The following is a 23,817-nucleotide window of genomic DNA, read 5'->3' as shown; positions in this document are numbered from 1 at the left end:
CTCACCATCTCTCAGTATTCTCCCCTCCCCCATCCATGTTGACCAATTCAGTCCAGAAGAGGAGCAGATCTCATTCTGAGTCATTCCAGGGTTGTATTGAAAGTGCTGCATTTTTACTATATCCCATGGAATGTAAGGATATTGCAGATCTACATTCCTGGCCAAAAAAAAAAAAAAGGGTCAATCAAAGCACTGTACCTATTTAGTGGTAAATGTCTTAGGAATGTTAGAGGCTCATGAAAATTCCATCTAAATAAAAAATGACATTCCTACCCTTGGGCTCTTATAAGTGAAGAGAATTTTGGAGATCTCCAGGTTGATGACTAATAACTTTCCCAGTGTTTTATTTCCATGAGCCATTGATTAAATTAAGGAGTAGCACTGTATTTTTCTCTTCCAGCTAAGCTATTCTCATCAATTGGGAAGTTTTGGAAGCTTCTGCATGTCCCTAGGATATCATTTCATGCATCAAAACCATTGTATATATTTGAAATGATATTTGGGAGACATTGGAAAGTTGTTTTTTTTTTTGCAGCCTTTACCCAGCCTTGTCTTGTTCCTGCAGAGCAGTCTGTACATCACAAGAGTCTGGATGAAGAGAATTTCCCGCAATGCGTTGAAGGGTCAGTGTTCCCATCTTGCTCTCCTCCTGAAGGCTGGAGTTAATGAGGAAGAGTTTTTATGTGAATGTCAGGGATGTTGCAATAACTAGCCAAAGTGGAACAGTTATGGCATTTTCCAGCACTTGGTTTCTTTGTTTTTGTAATGTTGCTGCATGCTTCATTTTATGAGTATTTTCTTGTGTGTGGTTGAACCCATCAATTGCCATCTTGGGCTTGGATACTTGCATTTAAAGGGAGATGAAGAACAGAGGGAGAAACTGGAAAATTGACAGAATGACATATCGTAAGCACTTATTAAATCTCTCCATTTCTGCTGACAGATATTATTATGATTGATATCCTGATGAGTTTGTGTCTTTAGGAGATAGAAAAAAATATATCTTTCCTAAAGGGAGTCTTGAAAAGCATATCATAAGAAGACATAAGAGGTACTGTGAAAATTGGCCTTTTTTTATGTCAGTATCATGGATGCAGACCAACTCTAATAATTTTCTTTCTGAATTAAGATAAATGAAAATTGTCAACAATTGTTTTGGTTTGCTTCACTGGGGTGGATTACTTGTATAATTTTGATCATAGTATCTACTGACTGAGTGCTAGTTTATATTTGAGTTAAGAGCCCTAGAATAGAATATAAGGACTGATGAAATTCTTAGTGTCTTCATTTCATTTACGAGAGTAAATAATACGCTGAAGGAAGGTCTAACAAGGATATTTGTTTTCTATAATTTTTGTTTTATATGTATACTTTATACACATTAATTCCCAAGATAGAAGTCCGTGCATCTCTGGCAATACATGTAGGGAACCACTAACAGTTGACCAACCTCTTCAGAACTCTGATCAAGCCAAGCAGAAGACCTGGGGTCACAGCTTAGGTGGGGTATGAAGCTGAGATTGTTGAATTCTTCAGGAGAAAGTGCTGCTAATAAATGCAACATATACAGGGAATGTGTCTCCATTCCCTGCAGCTTGTTTAGAATTTTATGCCCTTGTAATGCTTCCATTTTCTTCTTCTCTCCTCTGCCTGTACTTTATTTTAAAAAGATGCCAAAAGCATCCTCTGTGCTCATCTTTCCATTTTCGAAGTTATGTGCATTCAATCCTGTATATTAGAAAGACAATTTTGCCATTTTTCTCTTATTAGTTTTTACTCTTTCCATTTTATTACTGTTTTTTTTTTCTCTTGTTCTTTAGGATTTGACATCAAATCCTGTGTGAACGCTTATGTTTTTACATGTCAAAGAAAAAAAAAAAAACAGTTCAACAAATAAGGCCCAAGAAGGCCAAGTGTCTCCCAGCTGTTGTTACTCGGTTCTGGAGTTCCACGACTCTTAGGCGCACGGTTACAGTGTGTGCGGTAACGCGTCGAGAGGGAGACACAAGCTCGGCCTTGGAATCGGCCAGCCTAGTGACCAGCGAGCCCGTCCCTCCCCCTCTCCCCCTTCAGCGCTCACACTCAGGAAGCAGCTGGCTACAGGCCGGCCCTCGCAGCCGCACTAACATCCACACTTCTCGCAGGGCCGCCTCCCTGCCTCCCGCCCTCCCCGACCCCCCTTCCTGCGACCGCGTCCACACTGCGCCGCTCAGGCAGCCCAGAGCGCTGCGCGCACGGGCACCAGCGCCGCCCCTCCCGCTCTGCCTGTACGGTCCAGGCTCGCACCAGCACTTTCTCCACGGAACCCGCGGAAACCAATTAGCCAGTATCCCAGGCCGGCCCCCAGACCTATCACCGGGCCCAGGGAGAGGATGAACAGGACAGGCGAGGCATAAAGTCGAAACTCAACTTTTAAAAACACTACTTAGTGCACGCGCGCGTGCGCGCGCGCCTGTGTTTGTGTGTGTGTGTGTGTGTGTGTGTGTGGTGGTGGTGGTGGTGGTGGTGGTAGTGGTGGAGGGGAGAACGAGCTGATGCCTAGGGTCCAGCCACCCCCCCTCTGCCTCCTCCTCCCCCTGCCGCTGCTGCCCTCGCACACGCGCGCGCACACAGGGCACTTGGGCCGGGTTTCCGCGCTCCGTCCCCAGGCTTGGATGAGAGTTTTCATTTCAGAAGGAGGCAGAAATCGTGAAGCGTGCTGAAGGGCTGGAGCCCCAAGTTTCTCCTCGTCAGCGCTGGCCGCCCGCTGTCACTCTCGCAGGCTGGCCGGGGGAAGGGACCCGCACACAGGCTTTGTTGTGGAAATCCTGGTTACCTGGTAAGTGGATGCCATAGGAACTTGGGTCGCAGGCGAGAGAGGGGAAGAAACCGGGCGCTTGAGAGTGTGGGGGAGTTAACGCTCAGAGACACAAGCTAGGGATTAGAAATGGTTTTCCACGCTGAGCCGGTGTTGTTCGCGCGGGTTTAAGGATACGCGCACCGCCGCCCCCAGATTCTCTAAAAGATCTGTTTATTGAGATAACGACCCTCGTTGAGGAATCGAGCAAGCAGTGTTCTTGTCAGTTGCCCGAGAGCGGGCAGAGAACGGAAAGGAAATCAACAAGGTTTTAAAGTTTCTCTAATTAGGGAGAGCTTTTGATTTTGTTCTTTTCTTTTAAACTATAGGGGCCAGAGTGCTACATAATCAGGGCAAGTTACAGGACGCGCAAGCATGGTTGTGCACGTCACGCATGAGTCCTCACTGAAGGGAAACTTGAAAAAAGTGGGAATTGATGGGGTGACGTGAGGTCTCTCGCGCACACAGGGCTGTCGTTTTCTTTTCCAATTCCACATGTTGGTGAAGCTCTGCGAAGTTGTTCCACGCTAGTGACTTGCCCAAACAGACGTCCCCATTGCTTTAGGAAGGTCCTTGGGTTAGGGGTATGTTAACTCATAGCGGGGACAATCCGGTGACCCGCATCCTCCTGATCTTAACTGTACTCTCCCACGCAGCAAAAGGCGCCGACACATTCAGACGCGCACACGCCCCAATGGGTTCGTCACCTAGCGTTTACATTTTTATGGAGCCCGACAAAATATCAGCACTGTTTAGAAAATGTCTCAGTTTCAGGGACTTTGTCCTGCGCATGGCTACAGCCCCTATAAATGACCCTGTGTGTATTTTGAAGTCGGCCGGGCTGCTCTCTGGAAAGCCTGAGTGAGCAGCCTGCTCCCTCCTAGACACACACCTTGCCCAGAGCGACAGTTCCAAGTTACTCACTGGAGCTGACAAGTCACCTCAGAGATGAGGAAGTCACCCAAGTGTCTGGAAAACTTGGCCCTGACATATTTGTCATCCTATGGATGATTCAGTTAGGTACCTGGAAGGAGAAACTTTGGGAAAGGTCGATTTTTGAGTCACGGGTCGCGCTCTCGACTCGTTGTGGGTATGTGGGATGCAAGAACTACAAGGAGTTCTGAGGCTTAGGACAGGAGCGCGGCGGGGGCCGTGCGCTCCTGGGATCGGCGAGCGGGAACGCGGCTCCCTCTGGATTCCGGCTCTTCCCCGAGCCGGGAAGTTGGCTGGTCCGGGCCGCCTAGACTTCGCAGTCTGGGCTCCCCAGCGGTGGACCAGCAGCGGCGCTCTTTCGGCCGCCACTTACTCAGGACTGGGTTGCATAACAGGAAGCCGGCACGAGTTTGTTTTGTCTTGCTGAGCTCGCTCACGGACCGGGCTGAAGGTTTGGGGCAATGCGGCCAGGGAGTGACGAGTCACAGCAGCGCGCCCCAAGCCCGGCCGTGTGGCCTCCGCTCCCGGACACGCCCCTCTCTCCGCGCCAGAGAGCTAAGGGGGCGCGGGCCTCAGACCCCGGGGCCAAGCTAGGGAGATCTGGCCCGCCTGCACCACGCTCCGCCTCACCCTTGCCTGGCTTGTCCCCAGTACCTCTCCGGATCTCTCCAGCTCTCCCCTTGGAAGAGAGGCCCCCACCCCTTGGTTCTATATTCCTACCGATACCTCTCCCCCAACCCACAAGGCTTCCCAGACGTCTTTTGGGCTCTCATTCCTGTAGCATGTAAACCCGAGGCAGCGGGTGGGGATGTGGAGGGTATTAACGGAATCGCGGGGTGCAGAGTCAGTAGGGACTAGACTCTTCACTTGTGGCCCCCTTTTGCAGAGAGGAGGGCCTTGAACCTTCTCCCACTTATCTCAGAATTTGGACCCGTGGGCCCTGGAGTTGGTGAGGAGAGGAATGTTCTGCAGCTCCCCCCAGTGGGCCGATTCCCTTTAGGTTATGGGAACTGGAAATCTCAAATATAGACTATTAAAAGTTAGATGGGACCTTCTACAGAGAACACCTGCGGATGAGGAAACCGAGATCCAGAGACTTCAGCGGTTTTGCCCAAGGCCTCACAGCCAGTTGTCACAGACACAGGACAAACACTCAAGTTTCCAAGTCTCAGTTCAGAAAGCATTTTTATTGGCCTGAAGGTGAATTTAAGACAAATGTAATCTCCTGTCCCCTCTGAAAGCCTTGATGAGTCATGATTTCTGCCTTGGGAGTTAGCCAGATGTCTGTTTCCCCTTCTGTCGCATTCCCTACCAGACCTCCCTTTTCATGCTAAACTGAAAAACTTTTTTGGGGGGAGGGTATAAAATTGACTTGTGTTACTTTAAATCTCCCCATTCCTTCTGCCTCCTTTAAGTTTGGTTCCTGTTGTGATGTTTGAAATAGGTGCAACCTGCATTGGTTTGCAGAAAAGAGCTGCAATGAAGGTTGTTGGGGGAAAGTTTGACAGCATTTAGAGATAGGAGTTTGTGAAATACTGTTATTTTTGCAATTGGGAACTTACTGAAGTTTAAATATTGCTTTTAAATGCATTACAGTTGTTACATGTTTTCCACTAGTTGTCTTTGCAGCCAGACTAGCCCTAACACTACCTTTGAAAGGAAGGATGGGGAGCAATTCCTTTCCAGTTACTTTCAAAACCCTTTCCTTAGTAGTTGGCAGTTGAATTTCTTTCCTTTGTGCTTAGAGGACTCAGTAATCCTTGAGTATGACTAGTTAAATCTAATTGCTGCTTTAACTCTTTCTCTCCTTGGTTTACCTTAGCCCAGGTTTGAGGGAGCATCTTTTCTCTGATTCCATCCAAGTTTCTTAATAACTGGTTTGTCAGTGATTGAATACCTGAAGTTGGTTGGTTTCTTTGGGAAGAGTGTTCATTATTCCAAATAGGAAAAGCAAATTTTTTTTTTTTTTTTTTTTTTTTTTTTTTTTTTTTTTTAATGTGTGGACTCCAGGGTCCACCTAGTGGGTGAAATCCCTATTGGACCAAAATAGTCATGGCGGGGAGGTTAAATAATAGCAAATAAATGTTTGTACCAGCCTCAACTTCATTGATAAGGCAGCAAGTGGTCTTTCGATGGTTTTAGAAGAGAGCTCAGTGTTCTCAGTCTTTTTTTCTGAGTGTTCTTTCCTGCTTCTATATTAAATCTGAGGACGTTCTTTCCACTGTTACCCCTCTCATAGTGTGGTTATCGATCTCTGGAGTTGGAATGTTAATTTGTAATTCTTTCATAATATTGGAGAAAGTGCTTCTTTAAGGAGATAATTCATGAAGTGGCATCTGTGCACATTCTCTTCCCTGGAGAAGTCACTTTCTGTGCATCTGTAATTATTTTCTGTAGAGGATATTATGAAGAAGGTGGAAATACAGAACTTAACTCTTCAACTTTTCACTAAGTTTGATTAACTCATAGATTCAATCAGGACTGAAAATAAAATAAATAAATAAATGGCACATAAGAATTCTGTGCAACAAAAACGTGCTGCCTCACTCCTACAAGGAGGTTGAGACATATAACAAAACCTTTATAATGATGCTAACATAAAGTTTGATTAAAAGATGCCCAAGTTTCAAGTTTTTCTAGTTTTCCATTTACTTCAGACAGAATTGACACAAAATCCAAATTTTTTATTGAAATAAAATATCGATACATAAAAGTGCATACATCTGAAGCTTAATGAATTTTCACAAGCTGAACCCAACTAAATAACTAGCATCTGGATCAAGAAATAAAACGTTACCAGCATCCAGGAATGTTTATTATTTCCTTTCAGTCACTATGTTTCCCCCACCCCACAGTAACCACTGCTTTGACTTCTAATAGATATATTAATTTTACCTGTTTTAAAAATACTTTATGTAAATGGCATAATTCAGCATGCACTCTTGGGTCTGGCTTTGTTATACCAACCTTTTAGTAGGTCAGATAATTTCGACGCTAACGAAACAGAAGCCCTATGTTCTATCCTAATGATGGTCAGATTAGGGATACTGAACAGACATGAGTGAGATCTATAGTGCGAAGCCAGCTTAGGATGAGCAAGGAGAATGCTGAGGAGCAATTTGTACCAGGACAACCCAAAATGCATTTGGTAGTCCCTCTGTTAGGACTGACAACCCTCACAGCAAAAGAAATGCCTGGTCTCCGTACTGAAATGGCTGTTTTGTGGCTTTTAGCTAGTATTGTTCATTGTGCAGAGTATGCCAAGATAAAGGCAAGAATGATGTGCTTACTCAGAAGAGTGAACTAGAATTTTTAGCAGCTCTTTCCTAGTAGAAAACGGAATAGATTAGGAGGAATAGACTAGGAAATATGCAGCTATAATTAAACTGGTTCCACAGACAGAGTGTAGGATTCATGATTGTGTGGTCAAACCTTATTTACACTGTATTTATTCAGGCAGTATAAATGAGAAATATAGGAAACAAGTATATAAATATATAATTACATATTTTATCTATACCTTCTTTTTTAGTATAGTAACCTGTAGAATATAAAGATATGCCATAAATATATGAAAATATAAATGTAGTATGAAAAATTTATATGTATGCTACATGGAGTGTGAAAAATATAGGTAAATAGGTATAATATACATATAAAATAATTCGTGTATATATAATGGCTGGACAGTATCCAAAGATAAATTATACATACACCAAAGCTTAATGAAATTAGACTTTAGACAGAAGATAAAACACAGGCAAATAACTATAAGGCAATATAGAAAGTTATGAATGTTAAAATATAGGTATGTAGAGTAAAACAGTTAACATTCATCAGGTCCTTCTAGGTACAAGGCACTGTGCTAAGCAAGTAAAATACATTATCTCATTTATTGTTCTGTAATGCTCTGAACTAGATACAAGAGTGTAACTCTCACCGTTTTACAGATCAGAGACAGATTAAGAGAGGAGCAGGGAAGGCCTAAGGTGGGTATCTGGTTGGGGATGGAGGGTAAGTAGGACGTGGACTTGGGGAAAAGGAGGGCAAAAGAAAGGAGGAGGGAAAAAACCACTCAGGTGGACTCTAAGGCAATTTGTAGGGTGAACAGAAATAAGGATCCAACCATGTTCCACTTAGAAACAAAATCAGGGAATTTGTAAAACTGGAATCATGAAGACTCTAAATAGTGGAGAGCAGAAAGCTGATGGAGTCATTCTTGTCTAATGTGATCTCTTCAAGGCCAAGGACAGGAACAACTGCATATTTCTTCAGGTGCAGTAAGTTTTGCTGAACTGCAGATGGGCAGATAGGGTTACAGCATCAGATCAGACCCTGTTCCAGGTTCAAAGCAGACTTTCTGAATATCAGTTATTCCTGAAATTCTGAGCCAGATCTATGAAGTTTTATTTCTAGGCCAGCTGAATACTGTACACAAAAACCTAACCAGATGCCAAGGCTACGTATGAATTCTTGTTATTCTTGTGTGTGAAGAAATGGATTAATGTTTTCCCAACCTTTTCAGCATGACCAATAGATTCCACTTCTGTCTGTAACTTGACTGAGTCATTCATGTAGGTTTAAAAAAAATTTTTTTTTATAATAAATAAGCTTTCATGTTGGTTAAGGGCCTAGTCATTGTTGTGGACATTCATACTTCTTCAGTGATGTCACTGAACATTATTTAACTTGTATAAAACTTCTGTCTACTAACAGCTAAAAATAGTTACATTGGTCACTTTTAAGCAATAAGCAATTATACTGAAGGAAAGAAATCCCTCAGTTACACATATAATAGGGAGACTTTATTATACTTGAATAATTTGGTGTAATGAGTGATAAATTTATTTTTAGAATCTTCAATAGGTAGATGTTTATTACCCTTTTGAGAGGATTGTAATTTTTAGCTTTGCAAGTAGCTATTCACATGGGCTGAGTAGTTATTTATACATTCTAAATGGCAAAGAATATACTTTCCATTTGCCATATTTTACTGCCTATGTATGTCCTTGTATAGGATGGATTTCTTTTTTTTTTTTTTTTAAGAAAAATCTCCAGCCAGTTACTTTTCTTTTATATTTCTGAAGAAGCCTTTGTGTCTCAAACCATGGCCATGTGGTATTCACTCTTTTCAATTCAGGTAATTAATTCAGCAGTGACATCATAGGGAATGTGTTCATTTTTCCATTTCAAATTCCTCTTCATAGTATCTGATGGTTAACTCATATTCGGAACACATTTTGAAAAAACTCGGTTCTCAAAGGCAGTTATGTGTTAAATTAAACTTTCCCCCCTTAGCATTGTAAGAGTCAAGTTTTATTCCAGAGAAGTCATCTACCCTCTGCCAAGGGGAAGAAATTGTCAGTCATTTTGATCCTGATTCTGTTAGTTGGTTGACTAAGTAATATTTATAAATATCACTTTAATCAATTGACATATACTGTGTAAAAGAAAAAGTGAAAGATAACAGTGGTAGGAATGTAGCTTTGTATTATTTAATCCTTGTTTTTCAGAAAGCCAAAATGTTGAACATTAAGATCCTTTCTTCATTACAGCTTTTTCTTGGTATTTGTTTTACTTTGCCTCTTCAACTCTGTCTATATCTGCAGCTGTTCTTGATAGGCACTTGGGCAGGCAGAAAGTCCAAATGCTTGTATAATAGGCTTTTATGCTTTGACTATAAAGCACGGTATTCGTATAGATATTCAGACACGTACACCCACAAATAATTGTAATAAAACAATACTGCATTATTAATACATTTGATGTACATTGGTAGCTTATATTTTATTTCAGTCAGTTTTATTTAATTAAAAAACTATTGCACCATTGAATAATTTACTGTAGGGCTCAGCAATGGATTGCAGCTATTTTGAAAAGCATTGCTTTAAAGAGAATATTTTGTTAAGCATATATCTAGGAGCTTATGGTCCATATTCAACTTGGGCCAGTTCATGGATGAAGGCATGGTACTTTCTGAACTTGCCTTAAAATATTTTGGGTTCCAAGTCATTTTCATTATGTGTGATTTCTTACAGCTACTAAGGAAACCCCTCATTCCCTTGTTATTTTTGGTAGGGCCACAGTTTTCTAGAACTTTCTGTACTCATTGATGAGTTAATGACTAAAACAAAGTAAATGAAATACTTATAGGTAATTACTACTAAAAGTAGTGACATTGAGTAAGCTTGGGAGATATGAGAGTGGTATGGATGCACTGAAGTGTGGAAAGTGGATTCTAAGAGAGGTTACTAAACTTTAAGTATTGCCTTATAGCAGTATTTTCCTGAAGGGTCTGAATTTCTTCTAGAATTCCAAAATTACTAGCATTGTGTATAAAGTACTCAGTGCTGCTTCTGATTTTTAAGTTAGGATTGCCTAACCAGAGAATACATTCCTGCATTAGATCTGGTCATTTCTTTTTTTCCATTCTCTTTCCTTTCTTTTCCCCTCCTCTCCCCTTCTTTCTGTCCCCTCTTTTCCCTTCTACCTTTCCTTTGCTCCATGTCCTATCCATATTTACTACCTGTATTTTGAATATCATAGCCACTAATTTAAACTTAAAAGGGCACTGCCAGATATTTTATAAATTTAGGGAATATTATTTTCATTTTTATATGAAAAATTTTAAAAAGTTAAAATGTATGTATCTTTAATTAGATAACTAAGGATTGGAATCCACTGATAAAATGAAGGCAGGCTTTTATAGACAGGATCCATAATGTTGATTATATTATCTTTTCAAGTGGTCTTTGGAAGAATGGTCTTGAATCTCTGAAGGGAACACTATCATTTTTCTTTCTATTTTTTTTTTTTTTTTTTTTTTCTGAAGCTGGAAACAGGGAGAGACAGTCAGACAGACTCCCGCATGCGCCCGACCGGGATCCACCCGGCACGCCCACCAGGGGGCGACGCTCTGCCCACCAGGGGGCGATGCTCTGCCCATCCTGGGCGTCGCCATGTTGCGACCCTCCTGGGTGTCGCCATGTTGCGACCAGAGCCACTCTAGCGCCTGGGGCAGAGGCCACAGAGCCATCCCCAGCGCCCGGGCCTTCCTTGCTCCAATGGAGCCTCGGCTGCAGGAGGGGAAGAGAGAGAGAGAGAGGAAGGCACGGCGGAGGGGTGGAGAAGCAAATGGGCGCTTCTCCTATGTGCCCTGGCCGGGAATCGAACCCGGGTCCTCTGCACGCTAGGCCGACACTCTACCGCTGAGCCAACCGGCCAGGGCTCTTTCTATTTTTAATTGGTATAACTCAGACCTAAGCCTGCTTTAGAAAAAGTACTTTTTCTTTTTGATTTCATCTTATTAGTGATTATGTTACTTGAGTAATGTCTGCACATCTTAGAATTTAAAATAAATATGTTAATAGTCTTAGAATGACCAACATTAGACCTTGGGAATGTCCAAATGTCTATATGTACTAGTTATCTGGTGTAACCTTTTTGCTCCACATCCCCCAAATATGGAATTATCCCAGCCCTGTTTCTGTGTAACTTTTGTTCTAAAGTCTGTGAATCTGTCAGTTTCACTAAATAAAGTTATGAAACCACAGAAATGATCTATAACCTTGATGTGGGTTACTTTATCATAATATGGTACCTTTCCTTTCAATTTAGAGAAAAGATACTGTACACATTCAATGCATTTCCTTGTATAATATCCTCCAGCTTCACAGGCTCATGTTTGCACTTTCCTCTTGTTAAAATTGCAGACAAGAATAATTTTGATTTATTAGTGACATCTAATATAGCTGTGTTTATATTGTTGCCAATAAAATGACTTACACGATTGGTTTTTGTTTATACAATCTTTTCTGAGGAGTCAGTCACCTGTGTTAGGACAAGGTACATTCTGCTTATTAAAATGAACGCCTGGGATCTGAGAACATTCAGCTCTATCTGTCCTTGACTGAATTGCAAAATGTGTTTCACATGGCTGCCGTGCATGAGAATAACTTATATTATCTATCAATAGGCTTTTCACTTCTATTTTCTTTTGGCTACAAACTGTAACTAGAGAAGCCCATGGGAATGGCATGGGCCGCCTATTAATGATCAAGGCAGCAATGTTGAAAGCCAGTGTTAATGAAATTATACAACCATTAACCTAAAGGGAAAAAATAAAAAGAGTCAATAAAGACTCTTCTTTAGATAGCTCAGATATACATATAGGAAGCCAGCTCAGAAGCGCTTTATTTGCTGACCAGTATTTTGTGCCTCGTTATCAGGTTTTCTGTGCATGGTAAGATGTGCTTGTGGCATAAGGAATGGAAAATGTAACAAAGGCTAAATGTAACCCAAGGAAATTAAATGATGTATGAAAATTAATAATTAACTGGCTCATCAGATGAATTATGACTCTAGATGAGTTTATTAATGATATTTACTAAGAAAGGGCTTTTGGCTGTAAATAGGCATTATAGAGCTTGTGTTTTTGGAATTTTCTTGAATGGATGAGTTAACATTGCTTTTTGTTTGTTTAATCTTTTAATCCATGGGAAACAGTGCCAGAGCCTTGGTTAGAAGATAGAGTCGTGATTTTTGCATTTTGATTAAAGTCACAGCTTTCCCAGAAAACCAGTGAAGTTATTAAATGGTTTTGTATCTTAGTTTCCTTAGGAGCTAAGTAATTTTTTCCCCCTAACTTGACTTATAGAAGTGTTTTTAAGAGTTTGAAAGTGGTCAACAGGGAAGATTTATTAACTCATGTTGACGCATGTAGCAGAATGGATATTTTTATTGTTTGAACCAATGGAGTATTAGCAATCTAGATGTGTCAACATGTTAGATCCTAAGTACCCTAAATTTATACTTCTGGATGTTCCTTGCTTTTTTCTTTCTCTTCTTTTTTTCTGTTGATTCCCTAGGGTAGAGTAGTTGGATGGAGAACAGAGGAGAAAGTAATGCTGGAGAACTTGATAAAGTTTTTATACAGAAAGATGCTGTTCCAATTGGGTTTTGATACTGATTAGTATCAAAGTCTAGGAAAATTTAATCCTAATACATATCCATCTTTTTAAGGTAAGTGTTGTCTTCCAGCACATTGCTAACATGAGAGTGGTGGGTAGATATTGTACAGTGTGTCCATAAGTCATGGTGCACTTTTGACCGGTCACAGGAAAGCAACAAAAGATGATAGAAATGTGAAATCTGCACCAAATAAAAGGAAAATCCTCCCAGTTTCTGTAGGATGATGTGGCAGCATGTGCGCACATGTGCAGATGATGACGTAACACCGTGTATATAGCCGAGCAGCCCACGGCCATGCTAGTCGAGATGTGGATGGTACAGAGGAAAGTTCAGTGTGTTCTGTGGCTTGCTAAATTCAAATCCGTGACCAAAGTGCAACGTGAATATCGGCACGTTTATAACGAAGCGCCACCACATAGGAATAACATTACTCGGTGGGATAAGCAGTTGAAGGAAACTGGCAGTTTGGTGGAGAAACCCCGTTCTGGTAGGCCATCAGTCAGTGACGAGTCTGTAGAGGCTATACAGGATAGCTACCTAAGGAGCCCTAAAAAATCTGTGCGTGAGCCTACATCGACCTGCACTGAATAGGTATGAAAGTGGGAGAGTTTTCCTTTTATTTGGAGCAGATTTCACATTTCTATCATCTTTTGTTGCTTTCCTGTGACCTGTCAAAAGTGCACCATGACTTTACGGACACACTGTATTTGCTTCCATGGCTACCCAATTTCCTTGATTTAAGCATCATAGGTATAAAATCTACGTATTTATCCTTGATCATACTGATTTTATATTTTTGATAATCTTCCTTAGTTAATTGGAAGAACAATTTCTAGAGACTGTAATGATTATTACTAACTTCCTCATTTTATGGATGCAACTGTAAGTCCAGGGAAGTTATAAATGATTTGCTAGTGGTAAAAATCTGTTGTCCTGACTTCTAGTTGAGTGCTCTTTTCACTCTGACTTAATGAGGATGTGTCTTTCTTATAAGTTAGTAGCTCATTCCTTTTTCGTTACTATTTTTTGTTACTGTTTTTAACTTACAATTATACATGATCATATGGCCTAGCTAAAACATATATAAAATATGATAATATAAATAGAAAAATTGATTTTTAAATTCTGGTATCTAATGCTTGACAAATCTGTTGGCATGATTTTTTTAATTGATTGTTTTTAGAGAGACAGAAAGAAGAAGGGAGAGAGAGAGAGAGAGAGAGAAATTCATTTTTTGTTCCACTTTGTTATGTATTTATTGGTTGCTTCCCATATGTACCCTGACCAGGGATTGAATCTGCAACCTTGGTTGTTTGGAACAGTGCTCCAACTGACTAAGCTAATCGGCCAGGGCCTATTGGCATAATTAATGTGAAAACATTAGGCATATTTTCATATACAATTTATTTTATTTTTGTTTTGAGGCTGCTTTTTTTCAGCTCACATGACATTGACCTATTGTTTTTTCTTTCTAGTATTAATCACTTTTTTTTCTTATTCATTCATTCATTCATTCATTCATTCATTCATTCATTCATTCATTCAGTGAGAGGAGAGGAGGCAGAGAAACAGACTCCCACATGTGCCCCAACTGGGATCTACCTGGCAAGTCCACTAAGGATGATGCTCTGCCCATCTGGGGCTTCGCTCCATTGCTGAGTGATCAAGCTCTAATTAGCGCCTGAGGGGGAGGCCATGGAGCCATCCTCAGTGCCTGGGGCCAATTCACTTCCTTCAATTGAGTCTTGGCTGCAGGAGGGAAAGAAAGAGAGAGAGAGAGAAAGGGATGAGGGATGAGGAAGCAGATGGTCACTTCTCCTGTGTGCCCTTACCCGAAATTGAACCCAGGACAGCCACATGCTGGGCCAACGCTCTACCGCTGAGCAAACTGACCAGGGCCTTGACTCTCTGACTATTGCTTTTTTAGTAATAAAATTTAAGTACACTTTTGTTGTTGTTTTTACTTTCAACTTAATGCTATTTAAAACAGGAGTACATTTTATAAGAAATAAAATAAATACCCAGTCTGACAGTCAGGAACGAATGTTTGATAATTAAGTTCTCAGTGTTTTAATTATTTTTCCTTTTCACAAATTTAACCTTAATGATCTAGTCTAACTCTAAGTACCAATTTATGTGTTTTTATCCGGAGTTTTGATGATAATTCCTGCTTGTGTATGATCTTGCTGCCAAAAATGACTTTCGTATTTTTAAAAACTTGGAAATAGGCATAGTCTGTAAATATGCAGACATTTGTCACTTGGACCATGGTCTTAGTGACTCACATTTCCAGTCATGTTGGATAATTCTTCATTTTTAACAAATTGCCAATACAACGTAATTATCTTGCCTTTTTTTTTTTTTTCAGTTGGTACTGAATAAGTGCTTTTTTCTTCAGGGTTCAGAGTGCTTAGAAAACACTACCTTATCAATGAGTAGAGGATAGATAGCTAATATAATCTGGCAAAGCATAGAGACATTAAATGAATCTCGTCCACAGTCCACCAATAAATCAATAGACCAGCTGGTAATACAGTCGAATTCTTCTAAATGGACCCAGCAGAAAAGGCATTGGAATTTTTCCAATGTAAAAAAAAAATCTTACAACTTGTCTGATACCAGGGTTCACTTCTTATTGTTCCATAAACAAACTTAAATGATACAGGTTTCAATAAACCTGAATTTATTTGACTATTCTCAGGAACTGTAGTGAAGGGAAGGACAGGAACAAGACCCAGGAGTGCTTCTGAGAACTAGCTGGCATGGCAGTATTAAATGAGACAGACTGATAGAATTCTGAATAAAATAGAGAGTTAATAGAGATGAAGAAACCATTCCAAATTTTATGTTAGTAATTTTTGAATATCTTTAACATACGGGCATACATAGTCAAACTTGCAGAAGGCACAGTGAGTACTTGACCTGAAAATTAAATATTTTTGATTTCCTAAAATGATAAAAAAAACACAAACCTTTTCACAGAAAGATTTCCCTTCTTGTTATTTTGTCCTTGATGATTGATGGAGCCGTTTATTTGGGAGTTGAATTGGAAATATTTGTCTAAGATATTGAGTGGGTCATACAGAAAAAGTAGAAATCATCCAGTTTTGTATATCTAGCCACTTCTGCTTTATACTCAGTTTATACTTTTTTCTGTTTGTTCAACTTTGGCTTCTTTCCATGACTGTCATGTCTATATAAAATAATACAGATTGCAACTGTTGGCATTTATTAGCGTGGTGGCACTTAGTCACCTCATTGACAATACGTACGTATTGGGGAGCTCTTGACAGAGGGCGAAGAATTTCTCCTAATGATTGGTAACCAGGGAGTACTGACAGTATTGCATATAGATGTATGATGATGTCCTGTGGTCACATCAGTGCTTTTGGTTCTCCCCTGCTATTTGAGAAAGGGAGTGGTGGGATTGCAGATGAAAGCTTTGTGGCACTGTGGTGGTTTTACCATGTTTGGTGCCCGAGGAACATACCTTTAAAAGGCCTGTTATTTCCTTATACTTTCCATAAAGCATATTTCACAGCCTTCTCCTTTTCTAGCATCTTAATGGAGTCCACAGTATTGTGATGTTGGTTCTATTTCCACCCCCATACTCAGGATCAATATGAAACCAAGGCTCTAAAGCTGCTCTGAATATTTGGTGCGTGGATATATGAAGCCTTTGCAAAAGTCCCAGGCCCATATTTTTACCTTTTGTGAATCTAAGGACTATAAAAAATGTGCTCTTAGAGTGAAAATCAGAGATGGCTTAATGACCTCATAATCTAATTTAGCAGTCGTAGCTCCCATTAGTTTGTTTACTGGAACCTTTGAACCATTGGTCTCACAGCTCGTGAACGTGATGCCTTTTGGTTTTCCAAGATTCACTGTAGCCGAGGTAAACTAGTATAGACAGATCCTCTAGGAAGAAAAATGTTTCATTTTGCAAGCTGGCACCAGTAGGCTGGTTGTAGTTACCAAGAGCACTATATTGAGAAGAGCTCAGTGGCAAACAAAACAATGCCCGAGATCTATAATCCGTGTCTACTGTGAATGCAGGAGGGAAGAGTGCCTGCCAGTGAACCATGTATTTGATAACCCTGCTCTACATAAAAGGCCTTTTTGCTAAGAGTGCTGCTTTTCTTTCAGAGGTGAATGCTACACAGATTGAAAACTCACTGTAACTTATTTTCCATTTTACTTTTAAAAATGCCTGCATTTATTTTTTCAAACAGGCTAAAAACCCACACCATGGATAACTTATTGGACTTTGCCTGAAAGGAGTCATTAGTGCCATTGGATATTTGACCATCTTGGCCACAGGTTTTTTCAGAATGAATGGAAGGTCATGCAGCATGAATTTCCACCGGATATCAGGAACCCCACAGGGGCCTGGGATGGTCAGTGGCCAACACATTCCTCCCATCCGAGCCCACTCGGGGACTCCTGGGCCCTCATCCTGTGGCAGTATACCAAGCCCTGGTATTGGAAGCCTTGCTAACAGTTTTCATCTCAAGATGCCCTCGGGAGGAGGGATGGTTCCTCAGAGCAACATGGCTGAGAGCCCCATCCATCTGCCTGCCTTGAGCCCCAGGAGACAAGCGCTCACCAATGGGAAGTCACGATTCCAGGTCACCCAGGCCGGAGGCATGTCAGGGCCACATATTTTAAAGCCAAAGCAGCAGGAGTTTGGAAGTTCTTTTTCTCCAAATCCTGGGAAAGGTAGGATTGTCTTTCTGGGATCTTTTAAAAGTGGGAAGTACTTTTTTCTCCCCCTAGTCCCTTCTCCCAGAAAATCCTATGGAAAAATACACAATTCAGTGTTGGACAGGGTTGATGGTCTCATAATGATATGTAGCTTGCTTGGGAAGAGGGAAGGTGTGTATGTGTGTGAGGACTAGGAGGCCACAGTAGTAAATGTGACATGTCATGGAACTGTGAAACAGAGTGGAAGGTAAGATAGAAAGGTCAGAAACAGGGAGGCAGAGTGGTAGGAGGGGAAGGGCAAAGATTAGAGCCTGTCCTCTGAATACACGAAGCTCTGCCCTGGCTCACCAAGGGTTAGATTCTAAAGGCCATGGAGGAGAGAGAGAGGCGGCTGAAACTGTCATTGTGCTAGTGAGGTGCTAGAAGAAAGGTGATGTTTGGAAGGAAAAGGACGTTAAAGGGGAAACTTTTATAAAATGAGGAATTAATACATAGAAATGATAAAAAAAAAAAGATTCAAGAGCAGAACCTATAATTTTTCTAATACAGCCAGTAATAAGAGAAAAGGACTCTAGAAGAAATAATGAAAACAAGTATTTTTGTGCTTGTGGAGAACTAGAAAGCCTGGTTAATTAGAAATTCAGAGAGAACATACTTTTAATTTAATGATGTTTCAATCGCCATATATCTTATTTATTTAATTTTTTTATTAAACATTTTTTTGAATTTTTATGAGTTTATTTGAGCCAACACTGTTAATAATGGTCAGGAAGCAAGGTCTCAGATGCTCCCTAATTGCCATATATATTTTAAATTAAAGAATAATTGTTGAAGACTAGCAAATTATTTGAATGACACACCATCTCTAGAAACTGTTGTTGACTTAATGAGATTGTATTGCACATAATATGTGTGTTTGGGCTAGAAAAACAGGGTATGTATTATGTAAAATACAGCTTTGTATAAAAAACACAATTATATATTCCTTTAGGAATTTTTAATTTTTTTTTTTACTTGGATATTTTTTTAGATTTTATTTATTCATTTTTTTAGAGAGAGAGAGAGGAAAGAGATAGAGAGAACAGGGGGAGAAGCAGGAAGCATCAACTTCCATATGTGCCTTGACCAGGCAAGCCCAGGGTTTCGAACCGGTGACCTCAGCCTTCCAGGTCGACGGTTTATTCACTGTACCACCACAGGTCGGGCTAGGAATTTTTAGCTTTTAATTTTTAAATGTTTATGTTAAGTGCTTATTTCAACGAATGAAATTACTAGCAGCCCATGAATAGCCATTCATCAAGTTAACCCTTAATTCACCAGTTATAGTGAATAATGCTTATGTCAGGCAAGTAACCAAAAAGTTGTTCTAGTGTCAGCATATTTCTGTGTAGGGAGAAGTTGGTAAAAATGGGTAGATTAAAAAACAAAACAAGGCCCTGGCCGGTTGGCTCAGCGGTAGAGCATCGGCCTGGCATGCGGGGGACCGGGGTTCGATTCCCAGCCAGGGCACATAGGAGAAGTGCCCATTTGCTTCTCTACCCCCCCTTCCTTCCTCTCTGTCTCTCTCTTCCCCTCCCGCAGCCAAGGCTCCATTGGAGCAAAGATGGCCCGGGCGCTGGGGTTGGCTCCTTGGCCTCTGCCCCAGGCGCTAGAGTGGCTCTGGTCTCGGCAGAGCATCGCCCCCTGGTGGGCAGAGCGTTGCCCCTGGTGGGCGTGCCGGGTAGATCCCGGTCGGGCGCATGCGGGAGTCTGTCTGACTGTCTCTCCCTGTTTCCAGCTTCAGAAAAATACAAACAAACAAACAAACAAACAAAAAACAAAACAAAAACTTAATACATGTGTAGCTTTTTCTGTTATTTTTTAATTGATTTATTTTGGTCTAGGTTTGGTTGTTTATTTCTTAGAGCTACTGATATTAAATATAAGTATAGAAAAAACTTTTCCTGGGGACTGCATCCAAAATAGCTCTGTCATTGTCGGGTTGCTAAGTTCCTCAATGTCAAGCTCATGCGTTCATATTTTCAGGGGCTGAGGCCCAGTAAAATCTTTCAGCTCATGCTTGACTAGTGAACTGTAGCTTGCGTCTGTATATACTTATGTTTGAAATCTTGACTGGCAGTAATAATGGTGATAATATTAATAACTTACATTTATTATAACTTAGCATGTGTCAGCTACTGTGTCAAGTGATTTTCAATACATAGTCTTAGTTATTCCTTATAACAACCTTGAGCTTTATGCTACTGTTGATCAACTGATAAGGGAGCTAAGGTCTAGAAAGAATAAATAACTTTTACATTGCCAGCCAGTAAGGAGTTTGAGGATATTACTTTGATAATGACCATAGTGGTTATAATTATAATGGTTTTAGAAAAGTGCTTCAGCTTTCTGATTATTGTATTTTCAGTTTTCTGGCTCCTTGCTCAACTTCCAAACTTACAGTGTCTGTTCTGGATCTGCATGGTTGGGACATGCAGGAGCATGGATAAAGGGTCGAGGACAACCTTATTATTATTCTCCCTGGCTTTACAGGTTGGATACCACAGTGGTCTATCAAGGGTCTCAAACTCGCGGCCCGCCGAACAATTTTGTGCGGCCTGCAGACTAATCCACGAAGTTCAAAATATTTTGGATAAAATTAAGTAAGCCTAGGGGCCTACTTGTATTTGCTGAATGGCTGTGATCTTGCTCTGCGGCCCACATGCTGAGTTGAGTTTGAGACCCCTGAGAGTGGCTGAATCTGTTTCTTTCAGATCTTGGTTTATAGTTTCTAAACTAAGCCAATAACTGGCTGAGAATGATGATCTGGTACTGTTTGAACTTTATTTAGTTATTTGCTCAACAAATAATTACTGAGCATATGTTATGGGTGAGCCACTGTTTGGAAGAATGCAATAGCCAGTAAAACCTAGTTTTGGCCCTCAAGGAGCTGAATTCAGACAAATGAGTGGACAGTTAAAATAATGCACCTATAGGGCTCTGACAGGGATACACTCAGGTTTATATGGAAAATTTGGAGGGGTTCCTAGCCAGTTCTTAATAAGTGGATCTGGGAGGAGAGTAAGATATGTAGACAGACACCTGAAGGAGAAGGGGTTAGCCTTGCAATGTGTATACTATGTCTGTGAGTATGTATGTGTGTGTGTGTGCATGTGTGGGGACTGTCTGGAACTTATTCTAGGTAGAGAGAGAAGCATACTCAAAACCTGGAGAGGAGAGATCATGATGCATTTTATGGACTTGAACCTGGTTCCACGTTGGAAGGCACATAGGCTATGGTAAGAGATGAGGCTGGAGAGAGAGACACAGAATCCAGATGAAGGATTGTGAATGATAAACCAAGGAGTTTAGATGTATCTTGAGGATTCTGGCAAACTTTGGAAGGGTTTTAACCTTGGGAGTGATGTGAGAAGGTTGAGGTTAACATTTCTCCCTGGCTTTGTCATTGCTTTTTCATGGATTATTAACAATGCCATGATCCCAGAGGGATAGTTACCAAAGAACCTATGACTCTGTGGGTGTATTAGTGTTCTCCAGAGAAACAGAACCAATAACTGATCTATCTGTATATCTCTATCTTTATCTTTCTATTTCTATCTCTATATCTGTAGTAGAATATGCATATTATTGGTCTATCTATCATCTATCTATCTGAAAAGACATATATAAAAAGATATACTTGTTCAAATGATTATGGAGGCTGATATATACCAAGTTCTGCAGGATGAATGAGCAAGCTAGAGGCCCTGAAAAGCTGATGATTTAGTTGTAGTCCAACTCTTTGAAGGCCTAGAACTAGGAGAAGTAATGGTGTATGTAGTTCCTTCCTGAAAGTCAGCAGACTTGAGACCCAGGAAGAACTGATGTTTTAGTTTGAGTCTAAAGGCAAGAAAAAGCCAGTGTCCCAGTTCACAGGCAGTTATTTAGGAAAGAATTCTTTTTTACTTGGTACAGGGTCAAACTTTTGTTCTCTTTAGTCCTTCAACTGATTGGATGAGGCCCACTCACATTAGGAAGGTCAGTCTGCTTAATGTGTGGAATAGATCATGACAGTGGGAGAATCCAGTCTGATTCCAAGGCTTGAGAAGTAGTAGGGGGCACAACTGAAACACACATCTCATCAGTAACTGTGGTTAAGAGTGAAATAAAAAAACTTTTATTTTTAATTTATGTGCATTATTTTTTCAAAACAGCTAATAAGTTGTTAACAGGTAAATACTATTAAGTTGTTCACACCTAACTACCTAAGAAGTAGAAGTGATAAGTGTTTCCTTTTGGTCTAGGGCCCTGGTCGGCAAACTGCGGCTCGCGAACCACATGTGGCTCATTGGTCCCTTGAGTGTGGCTCTTCCACAAAATACCATGTGCGGGCGCTACCTCGATAAGGAGTGTACCTACCTATGAAGTTTAAGTTTAAAATATTTGGCTCTCAAAAGAAATTTCAATCTTTGTACTGTTGATATTTGGCTGTGTTGACTAATGAGTTTGCCGACCACTGGAGGGGAACCATGAAAAAAATCACAGAGATGTTAAGAATGCCATGAACTGAGAATATTTGGGAACCTCTGTCATAGGAGTTTATTTTTTTCACACAGAGTAGGCTACAGTAAGTGATGCTGCTAATGGTTGGAAACTCAGGGATGTCAGGTCCAAGATCATGGAGCTCCTCTTAGTCTTTCCCTCTTGGTTGTGCAATAGCTACCTCACTCTAGCTCAGGGGTCTCAAACTCAAGTTAGCATGTGGGCCGCAGAGCAAGATCACAGCCGTTTGGCGGGCCGCACTAGGTCTACAAAAGGCAACTGTTACGCAACACTTTTCTCACTGCAGTTGAAAACAAAAAAAAATCAGTACAACAAGCACAATCGTACATGGAGTTTACTCAGTGTCACAAAATGACCAGAAACTGTAGTTCGCATCACAACTGCTGTTAACTAAGCTAATATCTAGCTAGGATGCTAGAGAAATGAAAAATACAAGTAGGCCCCTAGGCTTACTTAATTTTATCCAAAATATTTTGAACTTCGTGGATTAGTCTGTGGGCCGCACAAAATTGTTCGGCGGGCCACATGCGGCCCGCGGGCTGCGAGTTTGAGACCCCTGCGTCTAGCTCCTGCTGAGAAGTCTGTCTTCTGAGGATGGTGAAGGACAAAAGGCAAAAAAGGCGAAAGTGACAACTTCCCATAAATCAGCTTTAATCAACTTTCCCAGGAGTCTCACCCAACTATTCCCCCTTAATTAACCAAACATATATAACTTATCTTAAATGAAACTCATTCTTTGTTCCTAAATTTATCTTTTTTAAAAGTTAGATTTTGTCTTACATTATTTTGTGTTGTTATTTTGTATTTTACTTTTTAGCTTATGCCACTTTTAGCTCTCTCTTTCAAGTAAGTTGAACTACTTGTATAAATAAGTTGCAGCCCTTATTTATACTTCAGCCCTTATTTATACTTCAACCCTAAATCTATTAGCAGATATGTTCATGCTATATAACCAGAACACACTAATAACCAAAGAATTTAACTTTGCTATTATAGTATTATTTATATGTAGTTATATTTTAAAATATAGTACACATTCACATTCATTTTATATTGTTATTTTATATTTTATTTTACTTATCACATTATTATTTATAATATATATTTTCTTTCCCTGTTTATAATCCAAATGTTCTTTGTAACCATTTTTTTCTTTTGATCCAGGATCTAATCAAAGATCATGCATTACATTTGATTGTCATGTCTCTTCAGTCTCTTTTAATCTAGAATAGACACTCTCCCCTGCCTTTTCTTTGTGTTTCATGAGAAATAAGTTGATATTTTTAAAGAGTTCAGATCAGTTGCCTTGTCACATAATCTGCTTTATCTGAATATTTCTTCATGATTGGGTTCAGGTTAAATAGTTTTGGCAGGAATAGGTGTTTTGTGTACCACCCATTGCATCACACAAGGAAGCGCAGAATGCTCATTTGTCCTAATATTTGTGATGTCGCTTTTGATTGCCTGACTAAGGTGGTGTCACCAGGTCTCTGCATTGTGAAGGACACTTTACCTTTCAAAATTAATGAATAATTTTATGTGACTATTTTGTTCTCTAATGAGTTTTCATAGCATCCATTGATGATCCTTGCCTGAATCAGTTATTACATTGTTTATTTTCTGATTCTAGTATTTCTTCTATGTTTCTGGTATTCTTCTGGAAAAAAGAGCTGCTTTCCCTTCTTTTACTGAGAATCACTGCAGATTCATGTATTTTTTTAAAAAATTTACTGTACTACAATTCATTACCATCATTATTCTTTCTGATGCTCAAAATGTCCCAGATTTGACCAGTGGGAGCCCCTTCAAGTCAGTTCCTATGTTTCTTTTTT

General features: G+C 40.3%; 1 protein-coding gene across 3 annotated transcripts in view; it reads left to right on the top strand.

Annotated features, from left to right (window-relative positions):
• The first annotated feature begins 2,262 nt into the window (after nucleotides 1-2,262).
• GLIS3 (GLIS family zinc finger 3) overlaps nucleotides 2,263-23,817 on the top strand; it is a 553,880-nt gene continuing 532,325 nt past the window's right edge. For 2 of the 3 annotated variants that reach the window (XR_010729083.1, XM_066257178.1), the window contains exons 1-2: nucleotides 2,263-2,818; nucleotides 16,972-17,458. Coding sequence is in view for 1 of the 3 variants with exons in the window: in XM_066257178.1 (XP_066113275.1) it covers nucleotides 17,071-17,458 (388 nt within the window). In the remaining 2 variants the exon portion in view is untranslated. The remainder of the gene's footprint in view (nucleotides 2,819-16,971; nucleotides 17,459-23,817) is intronic. The other variant, XM_066257180.1, reaches the window with a different exon arrangement.

The sequence above is a fragment of the Saccopteryx bilineata genome, chromosome 2 (assembly GCF_036850765.1).
Source record: "Saccopteryx bilineata isolate mSacBil1 chromosome 2, mSacBil1_pri_phased_curated, whole genome shotgun sequence".
Taxonomy (NCBI): Eukaryota; Metazoa; Chordata; class Mammalia; order Chiroptera; family Emballonuridae; genus Saccopteryx; species Saccopteryx bilineata.
The sequence above is the reverse complement of the archived record's forward strand: the minus strand, read 5'-3'. Positions and strand labels throughout refer to the sequence as shown.